The sequence below is a fragment of the Orcinus orca genome, chromosome 2 (genome assembly GCF_937001465.1).
Source record: "Orcinus orca chromosome 2, mOrcOrc1.1, whole genome shotgun sequence".
Lineage (NCBI taxonomy): Eukaryota > Metazoa > Chordata > Mammalia > Artiodactyla > Delphinidae > Orcinus > Orcinus orca.
In genome coordinates this window covers 76,149,288-76,177,171 of record NC_064560.1, presented here as the reverse complement: position 1 = coordinate 76,177,171, position 27,884 = coordinate 76,149,288, and the positions used below count along the sequence as shown (strand labels likewise).

Here is a 27,884-nt window from a genome sequence, read left to right as displayed (position 1 = left end):
TCTTCTTGACAAGGCAATGTAACCTGAATTATTTTATATTTTCATCAAGTTTTGCACACTGTCTGAATCCCCCAGCAGTGCTTGGCAGTAGGAACTTAGTAAATGAAAGGATGGATGATTGAGGAGTCCTTCTCATTATAAATGAGTGAAATAGCAAAGAAGGCATCATTGTATCACTACCTCTGCCTTCCCTTCCCTCGCCTCTTTGACTAAGCCTGGCTCTGAAAATCCAACTGCTGCTTCTTGGTACATAGGTGGATTATTTCTCCCTGGCTTCCGTGTCCTCAGGTGGTTTACACAAGGACATTCTGCTTCCCTGGGCCAGAAGAGCCAGTGCAACTGCTCTGGCTGTGTACTTACTTTCCCAAGTAGAGTTCTGATAAGCTCTTCAGTAGGCAAACCGAGGGTGGGACTGCATCCAGGTGGTTGTCATTCAGACAAAGGACTTCCAAAGACTCACTTAGGAAGGCAGGAAATTCCAGTACACATGCTGCAAAGAAATGGCAAAGCAGACTGTACATTTGAAAAATAATTCTGGACCATCACAGTGTTGGAGGTGTATAAACTGGTACAACCTCTGGAGGGCACTTTTGACAAGTCTATCAGAATAAGGTGCTCATCTCATGGACCCAGGGATTCTAATTCCAGGAAACAGTCCTACAGACATCCTGGCACGTATGGCAAAGATGTGAGAACAAGCACACTCAGTGGCACACTTTGTAACAGTAAAGGTAGAAGACAGCTTATATGTCCACCCACAGGGAGTTGGTTAAATGAGTAATGGGATTATATACAACTATTACAAAGCACAGGGCAGGTCTACATGTATGGGTATGAAGAGATACTCAAGAGCTATTGGTAAATCAAAAAAGCAAGGTGTGGAATTAGGTATCTAGAAGGCTTAACTTGTGTACCACAAAACATATGCAAACATGAGATCAAACACCCTCCCATGAATTTAGGTATGTTATATGCATGTGTGCACACACCTTACAATGCACATATGCATGCTATATGATGTTGTGTGCATGTGCACACACCACACATGCACACACGCATGCATGTGTTACACGAAGTTACGTGCACATACACATATGTGCACATATGTATGCTATATGATGTTACGTGCACACACCACAATGCACACATGCATGCATATGAAGTTATGTGCATGCACATATGTTATAAGGTGTTATAGGCATGTGTACACATGCACAACCATATGTATACATTGCATGCTGTTATAGGCATGTGTATACATACCACAAATACACATATGTGGTGTATATGTTATAATGTATGTCAGACACAAACACAGTTGCTACCATGGACACATGAACTTCCATAGTTTGCTCTGGAGAAGGGAATTACTAGTGTAATGGAGCAGGACCCTATGGGGCCTTCCCAGAACAGACCCTCCCAACCCCATGTCCTCCTCCTGCCCCTTGTCGGTAGAAAAATTGTAGCCTCTTAGGCTTCCCCAAGTTCTAAAGAGTACATTTCATCAGAGAAGTTGAGAAAATGCAGAAAGAAAGGAAAACAGTCAAGCAAGACAAAATAATAATTTAGCTATTAGACAAAGTCAAGGATCTTTAGTTCCTCCTCAAGAGCTATAGATAATATTCTGAGCCATGTCCTTTGAGCTGTTTTGCAGATACTGAATCCCACACCAGGTGGAAGAAGTTAACTGTATGCTGCCCACAAGCACACAGTCCCCAGACCGGTTGGAACCAGAAGGTTGATGAGATTGACTCCCGATTACCTCACCACCAACCAATCAAGAGAATGTCCACGAGCTGATCACACACCCCATAATCCCCCTCCCTCACCCTGTCTTTAGAAACCTTTCCCTGAAAGCCTTTGGGGAGTTCAGGCCTTTTGAGCACTAGCTGCCTGGACTCCTTGCTTGGTGCCTGCAATAAACACTGCACTTTTCCTTCACTAAAACCCGGTGTCAGTAGATTGGCTTTACTGCATGTGGGCGAGTGGACCTGAGTTTGTTTTGGTAACACTAGGAGACTGAATATTCACTCCATGCCTTTGGTGCAGTTCAGAAATTTTGTTTACCATATACATGTATTACTTGGTCAATTAAAAAAGCTAGTTAACTGAAAAATAATAATGTGAGCTTGGTTTTTATGCTTCCTAGGATGGCATTCTCTGAAAAACAAGTCAACTCTAGTATATTTAAGTGATTTCATTAATTAGGCTAATTATGAGATTACTATTAAAATCACACCAAATTTGCTGTTTCCACAGCACCAGAGTGTGTGAGTTGAGAAAGAATGTGGGGAGGGCTTGGAAACCGATGGGAATCAGAGGGTTGGATTGCAGCAGAATCTCTGAAGTTCCTTTTCCTTTCTCCTAAGGCAGGGAGAGCACACCCCTGAGGGTCCCTTTCAGCTCAAATTCAAGGTAAAACAACTGCCTCAAAGCCCTCTCAGCCGGTTCTCTGCCAGACACATGAGATAGAGAAGCTAGAATTCTTTTGCAGGGCTGAAACGACGTTCCTCTGCCCTTGATCACAGCTCCTCCCTTAACTCTGGCTTTTCTCCACACATGTAGCTGCAGTCTCAATGGTAATGGGGTAACCTGGTATCAGAGAATGTTCTGGGAGAGACGATAACGGAATACAGATATTGGCGCCTGGAAAATTTGCCCAGCTAGTGCCACGTGAATGGCCCCTATGGAAATAAATGTGTAACAGACTTTTAAAGATAGCTTTGTACTAGTCCTTGTTCTACAAGAAAAATGTTCAAAAAGAGTTTTTTTTTTTCCAATGAAAAAGAATGATCAACTTCAGCCCTAATTCCCATGGAAAGAACATCAAGAATAAGAAAGGCTCACTTTCTTCCCAGAACACACGTTCTGAACACATGGCTTCTGTGCTTTCCAATTTTAAAGTTTCACCTTGGCGTTTATGAAGCCTCTTTAAGTAACGGATGGATGGAATAAAGGATTTATACTGCAAACAGAGGCAACACCTGACACAGACCTCCTGGCCCAGAATGGAAACTCTGGAAACTGGGCTGGGCAGAGCACAGCTCAAGGTATTTATGAGCCGTAATTATTTATTCATAAGCTATTTATGACTCAGCTGGTCTGAATTTTACTGTAAAAATGGCTGTCCAAATTATTTTTGGACAAGGCCACTGTGCCAACATGACTACTTGAATGTACATAAATCTACCTGGAGTTTTACTATCCATCTGCAAACAAGTATAGATAATCCCTTACCCGAGGTCAACAGCCTGAGAGAATAACCCTGCTGAGGAAAAGGGTTTGCAGCGGGTCTCTCCTTTTCACCAGGTGTGGGCCTCAACTTTCTACTCGAAATTGAAAAAATCAAGAGGCTTTTGTCATGTGCCAACAGCACAGCACCATCCATCTCTGCCAGGGAAACTCCCAGAGGTGTGGCCCCTCCCCTAGCTCCAGACACATTCCTGCGGGCCACCAGCAGGGTCTCCAGAACACAGGTACATGTTTCTGTCCCACTTTTCACTGTGTGCCTCTGGCCTTGCACTCTGGCAGTTTCAAGAGAAAGTGGCTGTTCCTGCAGGGTGCTGGGTGCACCTCCTTGTGCACATCTCTATGCTCTGCATTTCTAGACTGGAGACACCTTTCTAGTCAACGGCAACCCCTGAGGCTTGACCCACAGCGATGGAAGTGTGGCCAAGATCCACACTAGCAGCTCTTTTCGTGCCTACCCTCCTGTTTGGGCATCCATGAGAAAAAAGTGTTTGCTTCTCCTTCCTTCCATGTGAAATCCCTGTGTCTGGACTCAATTTACAAAGTCTTAAGGCCCTTTGTTTTGAAAAGGATCAGTTATGAAATTCCAGATTGCATTTCCCTAGTAGCAAGGTTAAGGGCCTTTCCTTTCTTTCTGGGCCATCTGGACTTCCTTTTCTGTGAACTGTTGATATCCATTGCCCAGTTTCTGCCTATTGGGTTTGACTTTTAAAAAAAAAAATCAATTTGTAAGCCATCTTTGTGTATTAGGGACTGAAGCCAATTTATGTTGCAACAATTTTTGTTGCAAATATTTCCTCTCAGTCTGTTTGTGTTATGACTTTGTTTATGATGCCTTTTACTGAACAAAGTTTTTCCATTTTTACAACACCCAAGATTTTGCTCTTTTTTTAATGACTTCTGGATTTCCCACCTAGCTTTTAAAGGTTTTCCCATATTATACATTTATTCTCTTAAATGTTATTTTTCTTTTATGCTTCAAGCTAACATCCACATGGGGATGTTTGTAACTGATGTAAGGTAGGGCATCTAGTGCTGTGCTTTCCCCCCTTTCAGCTGGACAAGCAGTTATACCAGCACTATTTATTGAAACAATAAAACATTCTCTTCCCCACTAAATTGAAATGCCACATTTATCATATATTAAATTCCTATATTAGGTCTATTTTTGGACTCTGTTCCACTGATGATGTGTTACTTTTTCAATCCTATGTAAAAACACTCTTACATGACTGATATATGCATATCATATGTATACAGTAGTTCATCAAAAAAGGGCATCAGGTATGCAGACTACTTAGTTCACCTCCTGCAAATGTGTCTTGGCCTCTGTGGCACTTCTTATCCCCATCTCACACCATCTATACTCAAAGAGCACTTGTCAATATAGATTGATCAAGCTGAAGAAAAAAGTTATATTACACTTAAAACAACCTAAATATTTGTTCCAGTTCTATGGGACAGTATCCAGAGGGATATATCTGTGAGTGTTGTTGGCTTTAGAACTCCTGGTTTTCAGGTTAAAAAAGAGGGCTGGTGACTGAACTTGAGGGACAGGTCCACACCTCCCCCTGCACCTTACAGAAGATAACGAACAAAAAGAACTGTTTTCCTAGAAACATTCTCTGCTGAACTGGCCTTGTTGTGTGACCATACAAACACCCTAGGAAAAGTTGTGTTTCTAATGAGTTTGGAGGAAGACCTCCAGAATCTCAGCCCAGCCAGGACAGCCTGCAGGGCCAAGGGTGGCTGTGTCCCCATGTGGACCTCACAAGATGCCATAGTGTGGCAGTTAAGGACTTCATAGTACTGCCCCCGGGCCCCAGTGCTGGATTCCACAGTGCTGGCTGAGACCTGGCTTTTGCACTCAGTAGCCATGCGACCACATCAGTCAACCGTTGTGCTACAGACTGAATTGTGTCCCCTCAAGTCCATATGTGGAAGCCCTGACACCCAATGTGATAGTATTAGGAGATGGAGTCTTTGGGAGGTGGTCAGGTTTAGACAAGGTCATGAGGGTGGGGCTTCCATGATGGGGTTAGTGTCCTTATAAGAAGAGATACTAGAGGGCTCTCTCTATCTCTCTCTCTCTGCCACATGAGAACACAGCAAGAAGGCAGCTGTCTGCAAGCCAGAAAGAGGGCCCTCACCAGAAACTGACACACGCTGATCGTGGACTTCCAACCTCCAGAAAAGTGAGAAAATATATTTCTGTTGTTTAAGCTACCCAGTCAGTGGTACTTTGCTAGGGAAGCCTGAATTGAAGACACTCTGGAGGCTTAGTTTTCTCATCTACAAAATGGAAAACCACAACCCATACGTCATGTGATGGTTAAAGAAAGACTGACACATGTAAGGTATCTAGGGCAGTTCTCACACCCAGCAGGCCATCCACACACAGTAGCTACTAGTCTTGCTGGCTGCAAACAGGAAAGGGGGTTTCAGGACACCTGCAGGCCATCCGTGTGACATGAGCCATGGGCACAGGCACTCCCAGGGTTCTGAGTCAAGCATGGGCATCTCTGGCATTCCCACAGGGCACTGCAGGGGAAGGCCCAACAGGAGGGCCATCCCCCTGTAGGGGAGCAGGGGCAGGTCCCCGCCCAGCTGTCTCATCTCCCAGCAGCAACACACACACCTGCCTCTGTCCCGGAACGCTGGCGGCCTCTGGTGGTGAAAAAGGAAATTCGCTTTGTTTTAAGTACATCTTCATTTCTGTAGGGTGAAAAAAGTCAAAATTTGAGGAAAGCATGGCAAAGACATTTCTATTTTGGCTGTGACTGTACAATGCCACACATAGAGAAGGGAGAAAATTCCATCGGCAGGGTGTTTGGGCTCCTGCAGCTGACGTGTAAGCATGGACAGCACCAGTTGTGCTCAGAAGTCTTTCCGGAAAAGAACAAGCTGGCAGGACTGGTGGTTTCCACTCCTGAGCTTTTCCATCTCAGGCAGGTGCTAGCATTTCTGTACCTGGCAGGAATGCCCATATCAGAGGCTGTTACTTCATGCTGTTCACTGAGGGAGTTCTCTTAGGAGCATAAGTTCCACTGAGATGTCGCAGAAGTGGCCTTCAGCAAGTGAACCAGGAAGGCTGGTCTTCAGGGCCCCAAGGACCAGCACGGCTCATCCCCAGATTTTCCCCTTTTATTAGAAGACCTTTGAGGGTACTTTTTATTCAATCTCTATACACATTGGTTAGTGACTGGCAAAAACTTTTGAACAGAATGATAGGTGAGGTTAAAATGAGGAGATTCTCCAGGATCCTTTAAAAATTAGAAATGGGAGGACACTGTTTTGGGCTGAATTGTGTTCCCCCCATTCATATGTTGAAGTCCTAACCCCCAGCACCTCAGAATGTGACTGTATCTGGAGATAGGCCTTTAAAGAGGTGATCAAGTTAAAACGAGGTCATGAGAATGGGCCCTGATCCAATCTGACAGGTGTCCTTATAAGAAGAGGAGATCAGGACACAGACAGGCACAGAGGGAGACTGTGTGAGGACACAGGGAGAAGGCAGCTGTCCCCATACCAAGGAGAGAGGCCGCAGGAGACACCAACCCCACCGCCACCTCCATCTCAGACTTCCAGCCTCCAGAACTGTGAGAAATAAATGCCTGTTGTTTAAGCCGCCCAGCCTATGGCACTTTTTCATGGCTGTTCAGCAAACTGGTAGAGACACCATCCCATGCGTCTGTTGGCTGGGGCTACACACACATTTGAGAACTTGCTGGGGACAGAGACCCCTGCTTACCTGCCAAATTGATTTCTGGAGAGATCTAGGGTTTTGAGTTGTCTGCAGGTCCACTTCTCTTGAGGTGGCAGTGCCACCAGCTGATTTCCCTGTAACTTCAAGAACATGAGGGCCTGGGACAGAGGGAGAGAGAAGCAAAGACGATGTCAAATACCAAAGGGGCAGAAGACCTGAAGGGAAAGTCAGTTCCCTGGCAAAGCGAAGCCAAATGATTATAACCGATTCACTGTCACAAAGATTCCAACAGTGTGGGGTTTCACAGTGTCTTAAAACTCATAAAATTATAGCGAACAAAGCAGATGGGATAATTAATAGAAGATCCTTTCCTTCAGATCAATGGGATGCAATTATTCAAGAAAGAACTGAATCTAAGTACTTCTCAGAATTGAGGTTTCTTAAGAGTGACAATTATTTGTGGACCTGTCCTGGGAATAGTGGATGAGTCTGAAGGTCCTGGAGGCCACTGTGTTACCACAGGAGGGGAGTGGGCACAGCATGATGCCTCCTTGGGCTGGCCCAGGTGATGCCTTGGACAGGGGTCAGGTGGCATCAGTGACACCGAAGGTGACCCACCCCAGTCATGCACCCTCTGCTGGCTTGACACTGATGCCTTCAGAGTAATGCAGAATTTCCCACCTGGGGCTGGCCCTGGGCACCAAGTGGTGAATAGGATCCATGCTCTGCTTTCAAAGGTTCTCAGTGGAGTGGGAAAAACAGACGGATGTGTGAACAAGCTAAAGGTAGAAGGCAGCCCCATGCTGGGACACACACACACACACACACACACACACACACACACACACACACACACACACACGGCTCTGGTAAAAGGCACTTCCTGAATTCACATCCGGGAATTCCAGTTCTGCCACTTCCAGAGAGGGAGGAAGGGACAAGAAGGCCCTGCCCTGTGGTGCTGCCAGGGCTTCACACACCAGAATGCCTGGTGGGCTCACCCTGGAGCCGGGAAGGAACAGAGCCAGAGGTCAGTCCGAGGGGCTGCTGGGCTGTGCCTTCAACTGTCAACACTGAAGAAAATTCTGGAGGATAAAAATTCATCATCCCGCCACCCTCCCAGAGCTGTTTCATTTTGCACATTTCCTCTCAGTCTCTTTGCACACAACCATGCGTGACTTTGACAGTTAAACTTTTCTTTCAACTTTTTTTGTCTTGAAAGCTCGGAAGAAGCATACAGGTTTCACTGCAATGTGGAGTGATTTTTCTTACAAAAGCTGAAAAGGAGAAATAAGGTGCTATTAGACTTACATCAAGCTGGAAAAGTCCCAGGGGAACTTCTCTGAGTGTGTTTTCTGAGAAGTCCACATCCTTAAGGTGGTTCTTCCAAAACACAGCCATTTTGTCTGGTAGAGACTCCAAGGCATTTTTGGATGCTTTGCAGCATTTCTAGGAATTTCATGAGAAAGAGAATTAATTAGCTTTCTAAATGCCGTGGTGTCTATGATAAAGACTGTTTCCAAATTTAATGTTAAAAACAAGACCATTACAGTAAGGCTCTGTAATAAATACAATTCAGCTAATTAAGAGGCTACAGACTATACTTGCCCCATTTTCCTGTCCTTGCTCCAAGGAAGGGATGGGAATGGTTTCCTGGGGAGACCAAGGTGGCTCATGGTCCTTTCCCTTCCCTCAAGAACATCTGGCCCATTGTCCTTGGAAATAATGGGACAATTCAGGACAGTGCTCTGAAGAGGAGCCCATGTCCCACACAAATATGCTTAAACTAGAAATGTTAATGTTAGAGACAGAGAAGTTCCATATTTGCTATTGAAAACAGCAATAAAACACAAATATTCTTTATGCTGTTCCATCTGTTTTAACAAGCAAACTTCCCAAGAGAAAATACCATGATTTAATGGGCAGCACTATGGATGCAGACTATTCTTCTCTTCTTTATTCTTATTTTACAGCTGTCCTAAAGGAACGACCCCACCTTTTGGACAGAACTCATCCTGGGCCAGAAGTTCAGGCTGTAGCTGTGGAAAGTCCTGTGGGTGTTACGGTGCGAATCTCAAACCCAGAGCCAGGTGCGCTGGCTCTCGGGTGAGTTACCTGCCTGAGACCCTCAGCTGCTGGATGCTGAGTAACATGTTTGTCTATAACACAGGACACCACTGCGTGGCCGCCAAGGGGACGCGGTATGCACCGCACCCACAGCTCTGTGAGGCTGGCATGGATGTGGACTGACAGCTCCTTTCATGATTTTCGGCAAGTTACTAACCAAAGGGCAGGCCCAGGCATTTGGAAACACCTTCACGTTATTTCTGGAGACATTCAGACAATTGAGTGACTTGAAAGAATGAAGGAAAAGTGCAGGGAGTTCTGTCAATTTATTGTCAGAAATATCGAGTTCCTGTAGCTTCCGCAAACCAATCCAGTTCGTGGCTAGGGGAAAATAAAAGAGGATGAATTGTAAAAACAGCCCAATCAAGAAGAAAATGACAAAGTAAGTCAGGTTATTGATGCTAAAACATACCATTTTCTTCTTCAAACAATTTTTCCAAATAATTTTTTGAAGCTGTCAGTTTTTGAAGTTTTGAGAGATGCAGGAATCCCGGTGGGAGGTGGGACAACTTGTTGCTGGAAATATCAATTTCGAGTAGCCTGTAGTTGGGGGAGAAGGAAGTCAAGGCATCAGAAGAAAGAGGTAAAGCATCACGGGTACATATTTCTCTGTAAACATGTTTCTTTTTCTCCTTGCACAAGGATAAAGAATGTGCATTGAAATACAGCAATATGATTTTTATTCATTGCATTACTGTCACTATGTCATGTGTAGACAAAGAAAACCAAATCTCTCTTTGGTGGATCCTGGTCTCATTGACCAAGGGATGTAACCTTTCTCACATATGTGATAACAGAACAAGCTGGTGCCCTGGAAGTTACTGGAAGTCCAGAGAGCACTGCTTTTAACCTTTTGGACCCTCAAGTCTGTCCAGGTTAAAGACCCCCACTCCGTGGCACTTGTTTAATTTTTTGTGCAGGTTTCTTTCCCATGAGTTACTGCTGACCCTAAGCTCTTTCCAACATTCTTTTTTACTTAACTTAGAGCCTTAGCTTTTGAAATCAGCTCAAATCCCATATGGAATGAGGCGTTGCAGGTATGATTATCAATACATCAGTGAAGGTAAGGTCTTTCCTCTCCCCATGCAGCCTCAGCAGGAGGCTTGGGCCTCTTCCCAAGGCCTCCCAGAAAAGGAGACAGGAGCTGCCTACACCATCAGGCTGCTGCCAGAGTCCTGGGAAGTTAACTGTTTCTCTGAGGCCCTGCCCACTTTCCTTGGGAGGTGGACCAAAAGCTGGGTTGTCTGGGTGCCACTGTTTCCACCAGCCCCTTTCCTCTGACTCCTGTGTGCAGGAACAAGACTGGGCACCTCGGACAAGCAGGCCTGCGTGGCTGCCAGCGAGTGGTGGAAATGTGGGCCAGACAAGCCACCCTACTAGACAGATCTTTCTGCATTCACGTGGAAAGGAGGTGGGACCTTGTGCCCAAGAGCTTGCATAATGGCAGGCAGAACTTCCTTCTCTTATTTTAGCTGAAAATCTGTTTTCAAAAGCAACAACTACGATCAGGGAGCATGACTGCAGGAAGAGGACAGTGCAGGAGGAGGGTGGTGGTGGCAGCCGGGGCTCAGATGGCCAGGGCTCACCCCAGGGGCTGCAGGGCAGGAGCCCACCTGGAACAGATGATTTCGTCTGATGACTTCACGCTGGGCAGCTCCCCCAGGTGGTTGTCTGAGAGATTCAGCTTCCGGAGGTTGATGAGTCCCCAGGGGATGATGGAGGGGAGGGATGCCAGGCAGTTGGCAGAAAGGTCCAGCTCTGTGATCTGGCAGGAGATGTCAATGAGCCAGTCCAGATCCACCCAGGGCAGCTTGAGGTGGGACCATTTCACACGAAGAGCCTGGATATTGGAGCAAGGGGAAAGCACACACCAGCGATGAGCCCAGGGCTCGTGCAGACTTGAAATAAAGCAATGATTTATTCAAGTGTGAATCTGTCTGTTCATCTCAGCAGAGTCCCGAGAGGTTGGGACCACGTTGCCCCTGAGAAGGTACTTAAGCCCTCCTGCACCTACAACCTGAAGGTAATCTCTGCACAGCTACAGCTACTCACTCTCCAGCCTCTAGAGGGAGCATGTGGGCTTAGCATCACCTCTTAGAGAGCTATCACCCTCGGGGGGAAACACAACAGGAATGGCCCCTGCTCTGTACAGAGGAGCCCACCCAAGCTTGGAGCAGCCTCCCTAGACTGCAGAAGAAGGCTTAGACCCAAACCTGGGTCTTCTCACTTCCCTTCACGGCACTCTTCCCTGTGATTAGAGGAGCTGCCGCCTGCAGCTGCTTACACCACGCTGGGTGCTTTGTGGATGAGCTGCTTCCAGAGTGAGAGACTGAATATACAGACAATGGCCAGACCATATATAAAAAAGAGAACTTTGACCCACAACCTGCAGCAACCTACCAGGAAACTAACCCCCTTATCTATAATAAAGAGTCCAGGAAGCCAAACTTGCCAGAAGCCATACTGCAATGTCTAGTAACAATCCAGGAAGCTAAACAATAACTTCTGTAACAACTGGCCCCAAATGTCCAGGACTTGACTGATAAGTGACAACTTCCCTAATTTTGTCCCTGCTTCCAACTTAGACTAACCAGGGAAAGGCAAATATGCCCCCTAACCCATCATGTAGGACGCCCCCCTTCTAGTTAGCTGCCTCCAGCTTCCCCGTCAACAGCCTCTAGTCAGGGCACACCTGAAGCCTTCCCTTTATCCACCATAAAGCTTCCCCACTCCTCTGACAAAATGCAAGTGACAGTGGCTGACTCACTTGCCACCAAAAGCTCTGAATAAATCTCCTTTGCTTTTCTCATTTGATTGGGTCAGAAAGGCCAGCAGTTTTCTGGCATATGGTGGTAAAAGAGATCTGGTTAAATGTGTATGAGCAGGGCTTTCTCTTTCTTCTTGATCATCAAAGAATTTAGGGCTCAGTGAGGTTTCTGGGGAAAGGAAATTGGCTTTTTGGCTTTTTTCTCTAAAGCAGCTGGAAATCCGTATCAGAAAATTAGAGAAACAAAGATTAGTTCTTCACTAATGGGAAAAGGTAACAACTGGAAAAGACACCAGAAACATGGGGTAAGTTTGCTTTCAAAATTGGCAGCAGCAGACAGACTTCCTTATCTTGCCACAAGGTGGCGATATGTGCCTTATCTTTGTCGCCCCCTTAGCTAACTTGCCAGGATTGGAAAGGCTGGGTCTACTAACACCCTCTAAAAGCTCTGGTCTTCGAACCAAGCAGATGAGGCTCTGTCTCTGTCTGCCTGTCTCTCTCCATTCACCTGGATGAAGAGAGACAGTCGATGGTATACTGGATTTTGGGTCAAGAGAATGGAGCTTTAGTCTCAGTTTTTTGTTCTGTTTTGTTTTTTGGGTTTTTTTTAGACTTGACATTTAGGCCTGTTTTTGTTGTCATTATTGTTTTCCCCCATAATTTTCTATTTTGAAAAATTTCAGAACTGCAGAGAAGTTGAACTAGGACACACGATTACCCATTCATACACCCTGCACTGTAGACTCACCAATTGTTAATATGTTGCCACATCTGCTTTCTCTTCTTTTTCTCTACACACACATACAAGCACACACACACTTTTCATTTATCTGGTGAGTCATTTGAAAGTAAATTATAGCTATCATGGCACTTTACACCAACATGTATCTCTGAAGAACAAGAATATTTTCCGGGCTTCCCTGGTGGCGCAGTGGTTGGGAGTCTGCCTGCTGATGCAGGCGACACGGGTTCCTGCCCCAGTGTGGGAAGATCCCACATGCTGCGGAGTGGCTGGACCTGTGAGACATGGCCGCTGAGCCTGCCCGTCCAGAGCCTGTGCTCCGCAGCAGGAGAGGCCACAACAGTGAGAGGCCCGCGTACCACAAGAATATTTTCCTACGTGACAACCATATATTTATCATTTTCAAGAAATGAAATCAATACATTATCAAATCCACAATCCATGTTCAAATATTCCCAAATACCCCAGAAATGTCTTTTATAACTATTTTGTATCTTGATCCAGGATCCCATCAAGAATCACACATTGCATTTAGTTGACATGTCTCTATTTTCTTTAATCTAGAAGAATCCTCATGCCTTTTAATGTCTTTTCCAACTTTGGCATTGTAAGTTTTCAAGTCATTCTAGTTGTCTTTTAGAATATTCCATAATCTGAATTTACTGAGTTGTTTCCTAATGTTTAGATTCAAGTTAAGCATTTTTGGCAAAAATCTCAGACAATGTTTAGTCCTACCAATTGAACTCCACCAGAGGGCACCTGATGTCAGGTTATTTCACTAATGGTCTGATCCCTTGGGTTAAGTTCTATTTTACTCTTTGTGATTAATCAGCAATCTGTGGGGTGATATTCTGAGACTATCTGTGAATATTTTATGTTCCTACATCAGTTTACCCAATGATTTCAGCATCCATTGTTGATCAGGGCCTTACTCACTTAGTACATTGGTGGTTACAAGGTGGTAATTTTTCTAAAACTTCCATTCTGTCTACATTTGTTACGTGTCATTCTTCTGTACAGAAGTATGTCCCTCCCCACCTGTTTAAATATTACTATGGACTCACAGATCCTTTTTAAATTCAAAGTATTATAATTCATTATTATCATCATTTCTTCCAATGCTCAGGTAGTCCCCAGTTTGACCACTGGGAGTCCCATCAAGGGGACTCCTGTGTTCCTCTGACATATCCCTATCAGTTTTGGGCACTCCCTTACTTCCTGATAAAATAAGATGTTCAAGTTTCCTCTGGTCCTTTCCAAGTACCATCCCTGATTCCCTTTAACAGAAAATGGTATTTAGAAACCAAGATCTAGGTGTTGGGTATGCTCATTGCTATTGGGTTGTCACTGATTCTTGGCCCATTGATCCAACACAACCCTATATTTAACATGAGTGCATTCTGATGCCTCCAACTTGAATCCAGTCACATCGGCTTCTTCCTAATCTTTCCATAAAAATTCATAGTTGTGTCACCCTTCACCTTATTATTGTTGGTTTTAATCTGCTAAATGATCAGCTTGGACCAGATGGTATCTAGGTCGCTTCTGGACCCAGGATTCTTTCTGGCTTATACTCTTGAGAAGGACAATGGCTTCCCACAGAGAGCCTTGGAGTAATCATGACAGCCAATCTAGGAGCCATGCCAGTCTTTGCGATGCCAAGTCAAAGAAGGCTCTCTAAGGGTCTGGCTGCCTCCCTTTCCTGGGTTCTCAAAGACACATCCAGGCCCCAGGTCCAGGGCCAGACAGCTGGACATAAATCCAAGGTGTCCGGATTGCAGTCTAACTTTCTCTACTCACCCTGTGTGGCCATTCTGGTCATTCAATATCAAATAGTTTGGACCTGAACTGAAATGGCAGTCAAATGCAAGATGAAAAGGAGGCTGGTTTTGGTTTTAAATAACAAACCTTAGGTGTCTATAAATAAAACTCTCTAAGGGCCATCAAAAATAAATAAAACAACAGGAAAGATTCAGGTTGTTATTGTGACGTAAACTAGTTGCAGCACATCTTTGGAGGATCAGCTGAGATGTTCTGTCCTGACAATGGCAATCTTCCTCCTGCATTTCCTTCTTGTCCTCTGACCCTGGAGCTGCAGGCTAGAACTACATAAGGAGCAGAGGCTCAGCCTTGGGAGACTGGAGCCCTGTGTTTGCTTAACTAACCCCATGTGGGGCCTTGGGCCAGTCGAGGTGGAGGTGGGTACTTTCACAGGCGCTATCAGGCTCAACTCCCCTTATAGGAACCTGCCTGCAGATTCCGTGCTGCACTAAGTCAGCCCAAGGGTCATCTCTGTCTCCACTGCCCCAGCAGGCAGTGTGGCCATCCAGAACCCGACTGCATGCATGTCCAGTGCTGCACCTTGTCTGACTGCGTGTGAAGCTCAGCACCGTGCCTAGCATGCAGCAGGCACTCAGTAAATGTTTGTGTGCTGAAAAGAATCAAGCCACTGGGACCAGCAATCCATCTATTAACACCTCTAACCAGAACGATCACCCTAAAATACCAAGGTCTACTCAAACCCCTCAGCCTTCCTGCACCCCAGCCCACCTGCAGCAGAACACCTGAACTCCCTCTCCAGAAAGCCCCACACCTCCACAATCTGCCCCAATCACTTCCCAAATTTCTGTCTCACTGTCTCCTCCACGACCTCTGCCCACCCTCTGTGCTCCTGTTGGCAGATGGCTGGTGGGGTTAATAATTTGTTCTAGGTAGAAGAAACTGGGGAATGGGCCTACTCCTAGAGCAGAGGATTCAAGACCAAAGGGAAATTGCCAACTAAAGTACAGAAACTGCCTGTCATAAATGACCCATAGGGTTCAGAAAGTGGACTGGAATTCATAGGAAGGCTGTGGGGGCCTGACAGTGAGCTTACTGTCAGTACCTGACTGGCCAATGTGCCAAAGGGCTGCCAGGGTGCTCTGGGGCTGCAGGAGACACAAGGTTGGTGGGACTGGAGCTAAGAGAGTTTTGCAAGTTTTCACCAGAGAGCTGGTCTCCTTTTGATCGTGGGTGTCATGAGGTCACTCAGGGATCCCAGATTCTGCAGGCGGGCTGGCCTCCGCCTTTGCACTCTGTCCTGCTACCACGACAAAGGCAAAAGGGTGCTCCCTGCTCTGCCTTCTCTTCCCTGGAGTTCACAGACCTCTTCCCTCCTATCTAAATCCTACTAATCCTGAAAGCCCTGGGGCAAGGACCACCTTCTTCACACCCAGTAAGTGTCTGCATTACAGCCCCCAGTTAGGTAACAAGGATGCCATCTTGCTTCACAGTCAGCAGCATTTACTTGAGCACTGCCAAGTGCAGGCCCGCCTGTCAGGCACTGGGGTTGAGGATATGGATGCTGCAGACGGAACCGGCTCAGGGAGTTTATGTCTCGAAGGGAAGAGCTGTGTGTGTATTGAACGTGCATCTAGTCACCTTTCAAGGACTAAGAGTATGTGATGTTGACCAGAAAGCCAGGAAAGAACACCTGCAGGGAAGCCTCCTGTGCTTCTTTGGGAGGTACTATTTATCAGAAGTAAATCGTCAATAACAGGAGAGTGGCTGTGTGTGGCACTGAATTCTCTAGACATGAGGAAGAGGAGGAAGCAGATGCTGCCAGTTCCTAAAACTGAGCTCTTTCTAGGTCTTACATCCACCAGAGTTTCTGCAGTGTTGAAATTTGTGAAACTCAAGCCCAGGGAGAGGTAGCAAAAAGCAAGAAGTCAGAAAACATGATGACACACTCAGAATTCAGACATGTTTGTGAAAAGACTTCTGGGCTGGATGGTGGTTAGAAAAACATGTAGGATTTCTACCTGGTCTTGGGTTAGTCTGAAAACTTTCACATATACAAGTTACTTTCCTTTTGGTGCACAAACATTATAGGGTGCACAAGTGTTTCCAAAGTGGCAGAGAGGAAGAAGGAAGGAGGAAGGGTGCACAGTACACCTGACATGGAAATGTAGCTGGGAAATGTAGCCCTCATTACTTATTTATGTTTAGTCTGGGCAGGATCACAATAAACCAGGTTCTGAGGTGGTGAAGCCAGCAACTGTATAATTAAATCCATGCACACTGAACTGCAAAATCAAAGACAGCTCACTGTGGAGATCCCCAAAGTTCAACAATGCCATGGTTAAGGCACACCTCTCTGGAGGAAACAGAGAATATGCTCATGCTGGTCCTTAAGCATGAGCCCTTTCAATTTTGGGCCAAAGAGACACTGTATGATGACTTAAGAAACTTGCTTTCCAAGGCAGTGGTGGTGACCAGGACCAGTTCAAGAAGGACTAGGGCACTTGGCTCATTACAGAAAGTGATGTTTGGGGTTACCTCTGCACAAGAAGGTCTCCTTGTTCTGTGATGGAAGCTGTGGTCCAGGAGGGCAATTACCTGCCTTTATATAATGCTGCCTGAAGCTTCCATACAAAAATAACACAGTGAATGAGCCAGTGGACTACAATGACATCTCTCATGCTTTTATGTCAGTGCAACCCTTATGGTTGAAGAATATAATTGTTCATGAAGGGCTGAAATTGACAATGTTTTTAGGCTGGCTTTAACCTTGAGAGATGTGGGGCTGGCAACTGGGCCCTGAGCAGACACAGAGAAGGGTTCTCTGCCCCAATGCTGGGGGAGGGGTGTGCCTCTGCAATTTTGAGAACCCACAAGAGCAAGTTCCAACACTGCCTCCTTACTAGGTCTCTACTGAGCCCACAAAGCAGAATCTGCATCTCTTCTCCCTGTGTTCCCATCTCACTGTCCCTTGAGGGGACAGACGAGAGCTCAATGACAGCACAGCATGACACAAAAAAGGCAGTCAGTAGAATTAGTCTTTCCAGTCAAGACACACGTGTTAAAACGGGGGAGAAATACATAGAATGTTCTAAAATGTATTAATGAACCCTTGGCCTACATAAAACCCAAAACTTTCTTTTTGTGGGTAAGCAGATTCCTGGGTGGTGGTTCCTTGTTGAACCAGCCAGGAAGACAAGAGCCACCTTCTGACATGTGAAGGAACATTCAGGGCACCAGACATCCGGAGGAGTGCAAAACCAACAGGTCTAATCTGAAAGGAGCAGACTCACTAAAAGGTCTGAAGAACAAGCCAAAAGAAACTCTAAAAATGAAGGTGCTCAGAGCAGCAGAGCCAGTCACAGAATCTGAAGACACATCCCAGGCCACCTGAGTGATGTCAGTGCTTGTGCAGAAGGGGATCTGTGCACGAATGCCAACAAGTTGGGGTAAATTTCAAGCCTACAAGTGTCTTTCGGGAGCCCAGACTGTCAGAGGAGGCTCTAAGTGAGGTGGAGTCAGCTGGACAGGGGATCAGCACGCTGGAGACAGCAACTCTGGTCCAGTCTCCCTGTGCTGGTGAGGGCCATGGCAAACGGGGACTATGCCCCACATCCTCGGCCCTGGAGAACCCTCCATGCAAGGCTTCCAAACGCCTACTGCTCAAGTCCCTGCACCCTGGCAGGGATAGGCTCTCAGGAGGGAGGGGGCATTGAAAGTGAACGGATGAGAAGGAGCCTGGACCTTGACTGGCCATCTGCCTGTGCACGTGAGGTGGCCACAGCGGGCAACCAGGCCAAGGGCAATGGAGCAACAGCCATAAGGATGGTGTCATGGGCTGAACTGTGTCCCTGAAAAAGATATGTTGAATCCCTAGTACCTGAGAAAAAGCTTATTTGAGCTTATTTGGAAACAGGGTCTTTATAGAGGTAATCAAGTTAAAATGAGGTCATTAGGGTGGGCCCTCATCCAGTATGACTGGTGTCCTTATGGAAAGGGGAGATTAGACACAGAGGCAGACATGTGCAGAGGGAAGATGATGAGAAGACATGGGGAGGATGGCATGTGGCTGGAGTGATGGGTCTACAAACCAAGGAACACTGAGGACTGCCAGCAGCCACCAGACACTAGGAAGCGGCAGGGAGGGGTCATCCACTGGAACTGTGACAGGGATCACGGCCCTGCCAACACCCTGATGTCAGATTCCAGCCTCCAGAACTCGAGGCAATACATTCCGGTTATTTTAAGCCAAGCAGTGTTTGGTACTTTGTTATGGTGGCACTGATACAAATGGTAACAAGTCAAATGACAATTGGAGAAGTCAAGACCTGAGAATCCGGAACATTCCATCAACAGAAGCCCACAGATTAAGAAAGGAAATGAAAGAAGCAGAGATTCTTGAAAGCCAGAAGGATGTCTCTTAAGATAAGCAGATTAGAAACATAATAAGAAGGTGGGAAAAGGACAGTAAAACCAGTCATTAATTTAGGGAAAAGCCTGGGAGGACTCTAGGGTACAAAAGGAGAATTTCGAAAATGACCTGAGAATACTAAAGGGAGTAAGAGAAGGGAGAGGAAAAGAGAAAGGGGAGGACAGCCTTCCTTCTAAACTCAGAAGGAAGATAAATTAAATGACTCACTTAAACAACTTAAATTAAATTAAATTAAACGACTTAGTGAAAGGAAAAAAATGAAATCAGTTCTGACAAAAGCCTGCCTGCTAAAAATATTATAAATGTCAGAATTAGTAGTGGTTAGCTACCAATATAATTTCAAACAAACAAACAAAAAGGGAAACATAACCAAGGAAGCCAGATCAATGAGAAATGTAAGTACAAAAATAACTTACAAGCAAACCTACAATGGCATTTTAAATAGTCAACACGGAACAGTCTGTTGCCTCCAAGGGCACACTCAAACCTGAACCCTGTAGGGGAATCTTCTGGAAGTTGAGCTGTGATCACATGATAATACCTTCCTGGTGACTCTTTGCAATGCATGCACAGAACTTTTTCAAATGACCCTCACAGTAACCCTGTAAGCACAATTTGCACATAAAGAGCCTCAGTGAGGTGACCTGTTTGAAGGTAACAGAACCAGGATCACGATTCAGGTGCCTAATGTTCTGTCTGGTCCCTTCCTACCAGGCACCATGTTCATTCACATGGCCATGGAATAGCTGACATGATTTCAAAGGCATTAGGAGAGATAACCAAGGTGACTCAATAATGATAAAGACACTTAACCACAACCCCCAAAATACAACTATGCTAAATCTTTGTGTTCCAACACAGGTCAAATTTGTAAAAAACAAACCCATGAAAATTCAAGAAAAATATTAGCAGGATATGATAGGTCAAATATGCAAAAAATGAATGGAGGACACTACAATAAGAATGGGAGATGACCAAATACTAGGGGACAGGAGAACGAATTCTGTTTTCAAATCAGTATGAACTTGCACATAAATTGATTACATTCTGTGTAAGAAGCAAAAGTAAAAGGAGAAAAAGGGGGAAAAAGGGCAAGCCTCCTACATATCTTATGCCTGGACAAAGGCAAAGTAAAGGTAGAGACCAATGACGAAAGCAGAATTAAAAGGTGTCCAATTATTTGGCCATTAAAAATGCCCTTTCAAATAATGCTTGGGTAGGAGAGAAAACCAATTCACAACAGTAGAATACATTTTTAGAACAACAGAAACGTCACAAGTAATGGGGAAAAAAAAAACAACTCTGATCACAGTTACAAAAAGGACAAAGTGAAGCATGATAAACTAGCTCTGCCCTGCTTAGAATGGAAAGCTAAAAGAAAGCAGGGAAATGAAAACAAAATTAGACTAAAAATAGAAAAACCAAAATGAAGTAAAAACAAGGAAGTTGGTAAATAAAACCAATTCTAGAGTTGTTGGAAAATAATAAAATTGATAATCAATTGACTAAAAATAAAAGTACCTTAATAATCTAAGAATGAAAATGACAATCTAACAACGGCTGAAAAACAATGTTTAAGTTGTGGGAGATGTCCTCAGCCAGAGCTAACAAACCAAATAATGATGTTGAAATGCAAAATTTAATTCCAAAATAAAAAATTCTCAAAGTGACACAATAAGAGAAAAAACAAAATAATGTATATGAGACAAACAAATAAGGAAACTAAAGAATCACTCTCCAAAGGCTCCTAATTCAATATAATTCTTTTTCAATCCAATCTTCAAAGAACAAATAGTCTCTGTGTTACATACATGGTTACTTAACAGAAGACTCACTTTATTTTATGAGTAAAACCAATTACTTTGCAAGAGCCATTAAAATTCTAGCCAACTGCATGCAAACACATGGATGCAAAAACTGTAACAAAATCTTCTCTAATGGAAATCAACAAATGAACTCAAAGGTTTCAGTTCTGCAACCAAGGAGGATCTATACCAAGAAAATAGCACTGTTGGTAGTAACTTATGGAAAACCATCAGCACATTTTGTTAAAGAAAAGTGGCCCTCTTTTAATCATCTGAATGCCAAAACATAGTTAATAAAATTTATCACTTTTTCTTCGCTAAAATTCTTAAAAATAGATAAACAAGGTTTGTTTTAAATCAACATTGTGCTTTTTTCCATGTAGTATTTCAGTCATTCCTTTGAAAAATAGGAAACTTACCAAAAAAATCTCCCTTCCAACTCAAGAATTTTGCCAATAGCAATATGCAAGAGAGAGAAAAAAACAAGAAATAAAAATACTATCTCTACAGTCACTAAGCTATTCAACTTACTGTTGAGAGAACCCTGTTTCCTCAACTTTTAAATAAAGACAAAAATTTCTACCTCACAGACTTGTATAGAAGATTAAAGTAGAATATTTGGCAAAGTACTTTGTTAGCCATGAAGTCCTATGTAAATGGAAGTTTACTACATATATAAAATTTTATCCATCCATCTATTCACCTATTCATCCATGCATCCATCCAGGTATCCATCCATCTGTCCACCCACCCACCCATTTTCCATCCATCCATCCATCCATCCATCCATCCATCCATCCATCCAAGCAACCAACTCCTCATCCTGTTCCAGGCCCTACAATGAGGGGCAAACACAGGGTGAGCAAAGCTGGACAAATCCCTGCTTTCGCGAAGCTTCCAGTCAAATGGGGGAATTGACATTAAACAAGAATGTCACCAGAACAGACAAGCCCAAACTTTGTTAAGTGCTCTGAATAAAATGGCAGGAAGCTCTAAGAGATGGAAGGGGGGATGTGACCTGGCCTGTGGGCTGGGACAGGCTTTCCTGCGGACGTGGCGTACGGCTGAGGTGTGGAGGTAGAGCTGGTGTCCAGGAGCAGCGCTGTGCTGAGCATGAGGAGACAGGCACGCTTGTCCCTGTTGTGTGGTGTCCACCCTGCGGGTAATCATGGCCAGTAGAGTTCCCCCTGCTGCTGGACATTTGGGTTTTGTCCTCCTAGTTTCTCTTATAGATAGCAGTGCTTTGAGCAGTACAGTTGTGGCAATTACGTTTTTTTTTCTTTTGAGTTACATCCTAGAGGTATCTTTCAGAAAGGAAATACCAAATTTAGAGCTGTTCTCTGGGAGAAAAGAGTTTTATAGCTTTTGTCACATGACGCCAATTACTTTCCACACATACGGAACCAATTTATAGTGCCAGCAGCAAGGCTTTGGTGTCCCTTTCTCTTTGACGCTGCCAAGTGCCTAACTCAGCATTTATATTTATTTTTGCGAGTTTAATAGGTATGTGATGGTACTTTCAAGTCATTTTAATTTGAATTTCTGTAATTGCCAATAAGATTGTATATGTTTCCATGCCATGAATTACTATCTGTGTTTTCTCATGTGTAAATTAACTGTTCGTTTCTCCTAACTTCTTACCCAAGGGCATTTGTGAGCAATGTGACAGCAAGGGCCGTGGCTCTGGCTTGGGCACTGCTGAGTCCCAAGCAACTAGTAGGTGATATATAAACACTGACTGAATTAAACTCAATTATCAACTGACATATAATTGAGTCAATGGTGTTTTTTGGATTTCAGTTTCTGTCAATTCTTTTTTCTCAAGTATCTGCTAATGTTTTTCTTTTTTAAATTTCTTTAAAAATATAATTTTACTATATTAGTATACTATAGTAAAATTATATTTTACTATAAATAAGTTTAATATATATATCGTTTATCTTATTTGTGACTATATGTCTTTATACATCTTCATATATCTTTAAAATTTTGAAATGGAATCATTTTCTTCTATAACTGGAATAAATGTGCTTTTTGAAAGTATATTCTGATGAATTTCCAGTGCTTAACTTTTACCTGTCTGGAATTTATTCATATCATTATGAATGTACTTGTCTATGCTGATATCCAATAGTTCCAATGACATTTGATAATGTTTTCTTATTCTGTCCTTATTGTGTTTTCTAGTTTGTCACATAAGTTCAAATAATAGTTTTAGTATTTCTGCATCTCTATGAATCATTTTCTCATTGTAAACTAAATGTAAGTGGTTTGTATAACTGCTGTTTTGTATTATGTTTGATGATCTAGTGGGACAGGCCACCAGGAACACCTACCTGAACGGTTACACAGTGCACCTGCTCAGCTGTTCTACCCTGTGACCCTCACTATCTGCTCTCAAGTTCTAGGAAGCACTCACCATGTGGACAACATCACAGTGTTGAGTCTATTCCACAGAGAAAGCGTATGAATGGGGCATGAGAGTGGGGAAAGATTTGGTATTTGGAAACTAGAGAAAACAGTAGGATAATTGGCTAAATTTCAGGGCACAGGAAAAGTGGAGCTGATGGAAGAGGTCCATAATAATAATTCTGAGTTTGATCTCATAACTCTCAAAAGGCAGGTGAAGGCTCTTCCCTTCACACAAGCCAGCAGTGAAAAGGCCGAACCACAGGCAATCAGGCTGCTCCCAGTCTGCCTCTCACCTGCCGGGGCCCTACTGCCCCAGAGACTTACATCTGCTCTGTGAGACAGTACCACCTGCTGTGAGGAGGACGTGAGGAGCTGAGAAGGTGCAAGGTGCAGATGTAGAAATGCTCTGGAAAGTATAAAATTCTTGAATAAGACTCTTGTACCAAACACTAGGCCTAACCTTGGGCAAGGATGTTCCCCAGAAACCTTAGTGCTCACAATGTCAGTAGCCCTTGGTCAGCTGCTCATGAAGGCCCCAGCAAAGGCTGAGAAACCACACTTGCTGCAGCCTGCCCTTTCTGAGTATCCCATGTATGCAAATCCTCAGATCCACCAGATCACTCTGATGGAGAAGGGCTGCTTCAGCTCCCAGAATGTGCAGCCAGGATGTTTGTGCTTGGGCACAGATACAGGCATCTGAATGGCCAGTCACTAGGAATGTTTAACGTACATCATAAGCCAGAGCTGATCCAAAAATGACAAGAGTAGTAGTAGTAGTAGTAATAAGTGATCCTCTCTAGGTTTGCTGCCAGATTTGAAATCATTAGGGACTTGTAAAGAAAATTAATAATTCCCCAACTGTGTAGTTTCAGAATCAATTTCAGCTCTTGTGGACTTAACTCCTATACTCAGAACAGCCCAGCGTGCCCTCCGGCCCAGCCCTCTAACTGCTGAATGGGACAAACACCGTGGTTAGTTCAGGCCCTGCTTAGGCCTCTCCTGGCATTTCTGTTTTCCTGCTCCTTCCCGGGTGTGCCAGCATCAAAGCATTGTTTCTCATGGCAACAAAGCAAACATTGACAGGACAGTCACCAGGAACACAGGCCAACTCATTAAACATTCAGGCAAAGGTCTGGCGGTTTTCCAGAAGGGCACCCATGAGCCAGAGCCAGGAACAGCTTTAGCCAGGTCTGACTTGGCTTTGGTTTTGCTCTTTTAAAAGTGTCCAGACCATGTGGTGTGGGCTCTCAGACTTTCCTTTCCAAACACCATCAAAACCTAACTGAGCAGCCCGCCCACTGCCAGTGGAAAATCAACGTGGGCTTCTCGGCCATTCCCCGTTTGCCAGCAGAGGCAGGTTCTGGCAGCCTGAGAACTAGGCTGTGCCTGACACAGAGGCGTGGTGAACGTCGACTGGCCGTGGCTTCCACAGAGGCAGCAATTACATTAAAAAATATCAACTAGCTAGTCGGGGAGGCAGAACACAAATACAGAAAAAAACAAGATGACTGCTTCAGCAAGGTCACTGCCATGAATGCCAGCAGGCAAGGGAGTTTTCAGGCTGTGTACACATGGCAGCAAAGCACCCTTTCAGTGTCTGCCCTTGTCTAATATTCTGAACAAAAAATGCCAGTTCAATTCCACTGCACACCTGGGAAGGTCGAAGCACTTACCTCTGGTTTCTGAGTCATCGTTCCTGACACTGGACCCCTCCGCGCTAACCCCCTCTCTTCTGCTGGCAGCACAGAAGGAAAGTGTTGTCACAGGTTAGAGATCATGGCAGCCAGACACACTGGCTGCACACACTGCACACACTGCACACACTGGCTGCACACACTGCAAGGCCCTTGAGTCTGAAATTCACTTGAATAAAAAAAAAAAAATACCACCTGCTTTCGGGAAGCCCAAGGAGTCTTTATGACTCAGACTGCACTGTAATTTCATTTTCTCTTCCAATTCTACCCAAAAGGGCAAAGGAGAAGAAAAGCAACATTGTCTTTTCTTTGTCTTCTCCTTTGCAGAATGCAATAATCACTTCCATGCTCTATCCCTATCTTGGCAAATTAGCAGGAGTTACCCGTAGAAAAGATCACAGACACAGATGTCAACCATTTCTGCTTTTAACCTTAAGCCAAGAAAATGCAAGTCACTGGGTACACATTAGAATCATCTGGGGAGTTTTTAAAACTACTGATTTGGGTCCCATCCCAGAGATTCAGATTTAGTTAGCATACGGTATGGCCTGTGCATCAGGATTTTTAAAAAGCCCCCAGGAATTCCAATTACAGAAAAGTGTGAGAACCACTGATCTACATGAAAGACCTGGGAGGTACAGTTCAGGAATCATGAAATGAGAAAATCCCCAAGTTAAGAAGGCTCAGATTCTGGTCTGAGTATCACTGTTTAATATTTTCTGTTCTTGGACAAGTAACAGAATATCTCTAAACCTCAATACTTTCATCTGGTAAACAGATTATATTTCTTGCAATTCTTACTAAAGTGTTGTATGGATCAAATATGAAAAGAAAGTGCTGGGAAAAACACTGAACACTACACACATGTAAGGGTTAGATGATCACTATTTATTTCCTTTTGCAACATGAAGCTGATGTTTGATGTTTATTGAGCTCTTATTATGTTCCAGGCCTTGTGCTAAGTGCACACCTGGCCTCCAAGGTAGATACAATGATTAACTCTGTTTATAACTGAGACCAGCCAAGGCACAGACAGCTAACAAGTTATGGAAAATAGAATATCAGTGTTCTCTAGAAACTAGGAAACCAGCAATGATAAGAAAAAAGGAAATAGCAATACATATAATCAAAAAAATGGGAGGAATAAACCAATATGACAGGTCCCACACAAATGTGAGTTGGGTGGGTTCCTCTTTCAAAAGACACAGTCTCGGATGGGATTAAAAACTCAATACTGTTTACAAAAAATACACCTAAGACAAAATAAAAACTGAAAGTAAAGGCTGGGGAAACTTAAACAAGGTTGATGCAAAGAAAAAAGAGCAGTGTGGCCATGTGAAGAGCAGACAAACCCAATTTTAAGGATAGAAGCATCGACAGGATTAAGGCAGACATTTGATATAATGAAATATGTTAAAATGGGTCATAAAGCCATAAACCAGGTGTATGAAGCAAAAACTTCTAGAATTATATGAAGAACTAGATAAAAATCAGTAGATGAGGAAACCAAGCCCCAGAGATGTAAGTAACCAGATGGAGGTCCTAGAGCAGTGAAGCCTGGAGCCCAGATTAGAGCCAGGAAGTCTCCTGCCAGAGCCTCACCTTGACCACAACACCATCAACCAAACACTCAGAGAAGATATCAAGAAGGTTTCAGTACAGATAAAAGCCAAAATGAATGAAGGAACAAACAAAATAAATCGTAAAAAAATAAAGAAAATCTAGGTCCTTGGTAGGACCACTAGAATATATAAATCCCTGGCTGGTCTGATTAAATTCAAAAGAGAAAAAGTAAAACTGTTCAACATCATAAATCAACAGCATAAATGGGAATATAATAACTACTAATATAGAAGAAAAGAATTACCAAAAAAGGTAAATGTAACACACTATGATGGCAAATTAAAAAATCTAAAGGAAATGGATGATTTTCTACCAAAATATAACCTCCTGAACTGCACATAAGCAAAAGCAGACAACCTGAACTGATCAATGACTTCAAAAGAAGTCCCAAAACAAAGACCTGCTTTATCTAATCAATCTTTAACAATAAATAATTCCTATGAAACTTCCCTAGATTGTAATAAAATGGGAAGTTCCCTAAGTCATTCTGTAAAGCTAACATAGTCTTATACCAAAATCTCATAAAGATAATAAAAATAGAAAATTATAGATCAATTCACCTATAAATACAGATGCAAAAACTGTAAATAAAATATCATATAGGTCAAATCCAGCCATAAAAACACCAATTAGCATTATTACAAGATTTCAATATTGGGTCAATATCTATCATCATCATTCATTACATAAACAAATTAAAGTAGAAAAGCTCTGTGAATATATCCATAGCTGCTAAAAAGAGATCCAACAAAATTCAGCAACATTTCCTAATAAAAATCCTAAGCAAAAAGGAATACATGGAAACTACCTAAATATAACAAGTCTATTTACCAAAAATCTACAGTAAATGACCATAAACTGCTGATGCCAAGACATTTAAAAACAGGAAGAGAGATACATCTGCTCTTTTCAGATGATTCAACTTTTGACATTTCTGCTGATAATCAGTAAGCCATGAAATAAAGTAAGTTAAATAAATATTAGAAAAGACAAGACAAACCTGCTTTAAATTTGCAGATGACTTGATAATATACCTAAAAGTTTCAAGGAACTCCTCTAAAAACTAGAATTAGTAAGACAAGTTGGTAAGGGGACTGGGTAAAACAAATAAATAAACAGAAGAGCTTTCCTTCATACCAGCAACATTAGGCTGGAAATGGATAAGAATTATATATATTCCATTCAAACAGTGGCAAAAACAATAATAAATGAACAAAATAGGTTCAGGAAATCTTTATGAGGAAAACTATAAAATTCCATCAAAGAACATAAACGCAGCACAAATTGCCATGGGAGTCACCATGGGAAATGCACAAAATGGAAAAACGAATGTCTGATAACAGTCAAGATATTTTTGAAAAAAGCAAATAAGGAGTAGAAAACTTGCATTAACAGGTTGTAAGGTTTAAATGAAATGCCTATAATCAACACAGTATAGCATTTGAACAGAAACAGATTAATAGGCCAGTGGACCAGTGCAGAGAATCCCAAAATGTATACAGGCATATACTGGGGGAAATGGCATTAGTGACATTTCAATTCAGAGGG

At 43.5% G+C, this 27,884-nt stretch overlaps 1 protein-coding gene across 7 annotated transcripts in view; it reads right to left on the bottom strand.

Moving 5' to 3' along the window:
• LRRK1 (leucine rich repeat kinase 1) overlaps positions 1-27,884 on the bottom strand; it is a 123,154-nt gene that overhangs the window by 38,363 nt on the left and 56,907 nt on the right. For 6 of the 7 annotated variants that reach the window (XR_007475596.1, XR_007475597.1, XM_049706093.1 and 3 more), the window contains exons 7-13: positions 10,696-10,922; positions 9,495-9,622; positions 9,240-9,403; positions 8,267-8,404; positions 7,001-7,113; positions 5,888-5,964; positions 361-490 (exon numbers count right to left, since the gene is read on the bottom strand). Coding sequence is in view for 5 of the 7 variants with exons in the window: in XM_049706093.1 (XP_049562050.1) it covers positions 361-490; positions 5,888-5,964; positions 7,001-7,113; positions 8,267-8,404; positions 9,240-9,403; positions 9,495-9,622; positions 10,696-10,922 (977 nt within the window). In the remaining 2 variants the exon portion in view is untranslated. Of the gene's footprint in view, positions 1-360; positions 491-5,887; positions 5,965-7,000; positions 7,114-8,266; positions 8,405-9,239; positions 9,404-9,494; positions 9,623-10,695; positions 10,923-24,692; positions 24,755-27,884 lie in introns of all 7 variants that reach the window. The other variant, XM_049706094.1, reaches the window with a different exon arrangement.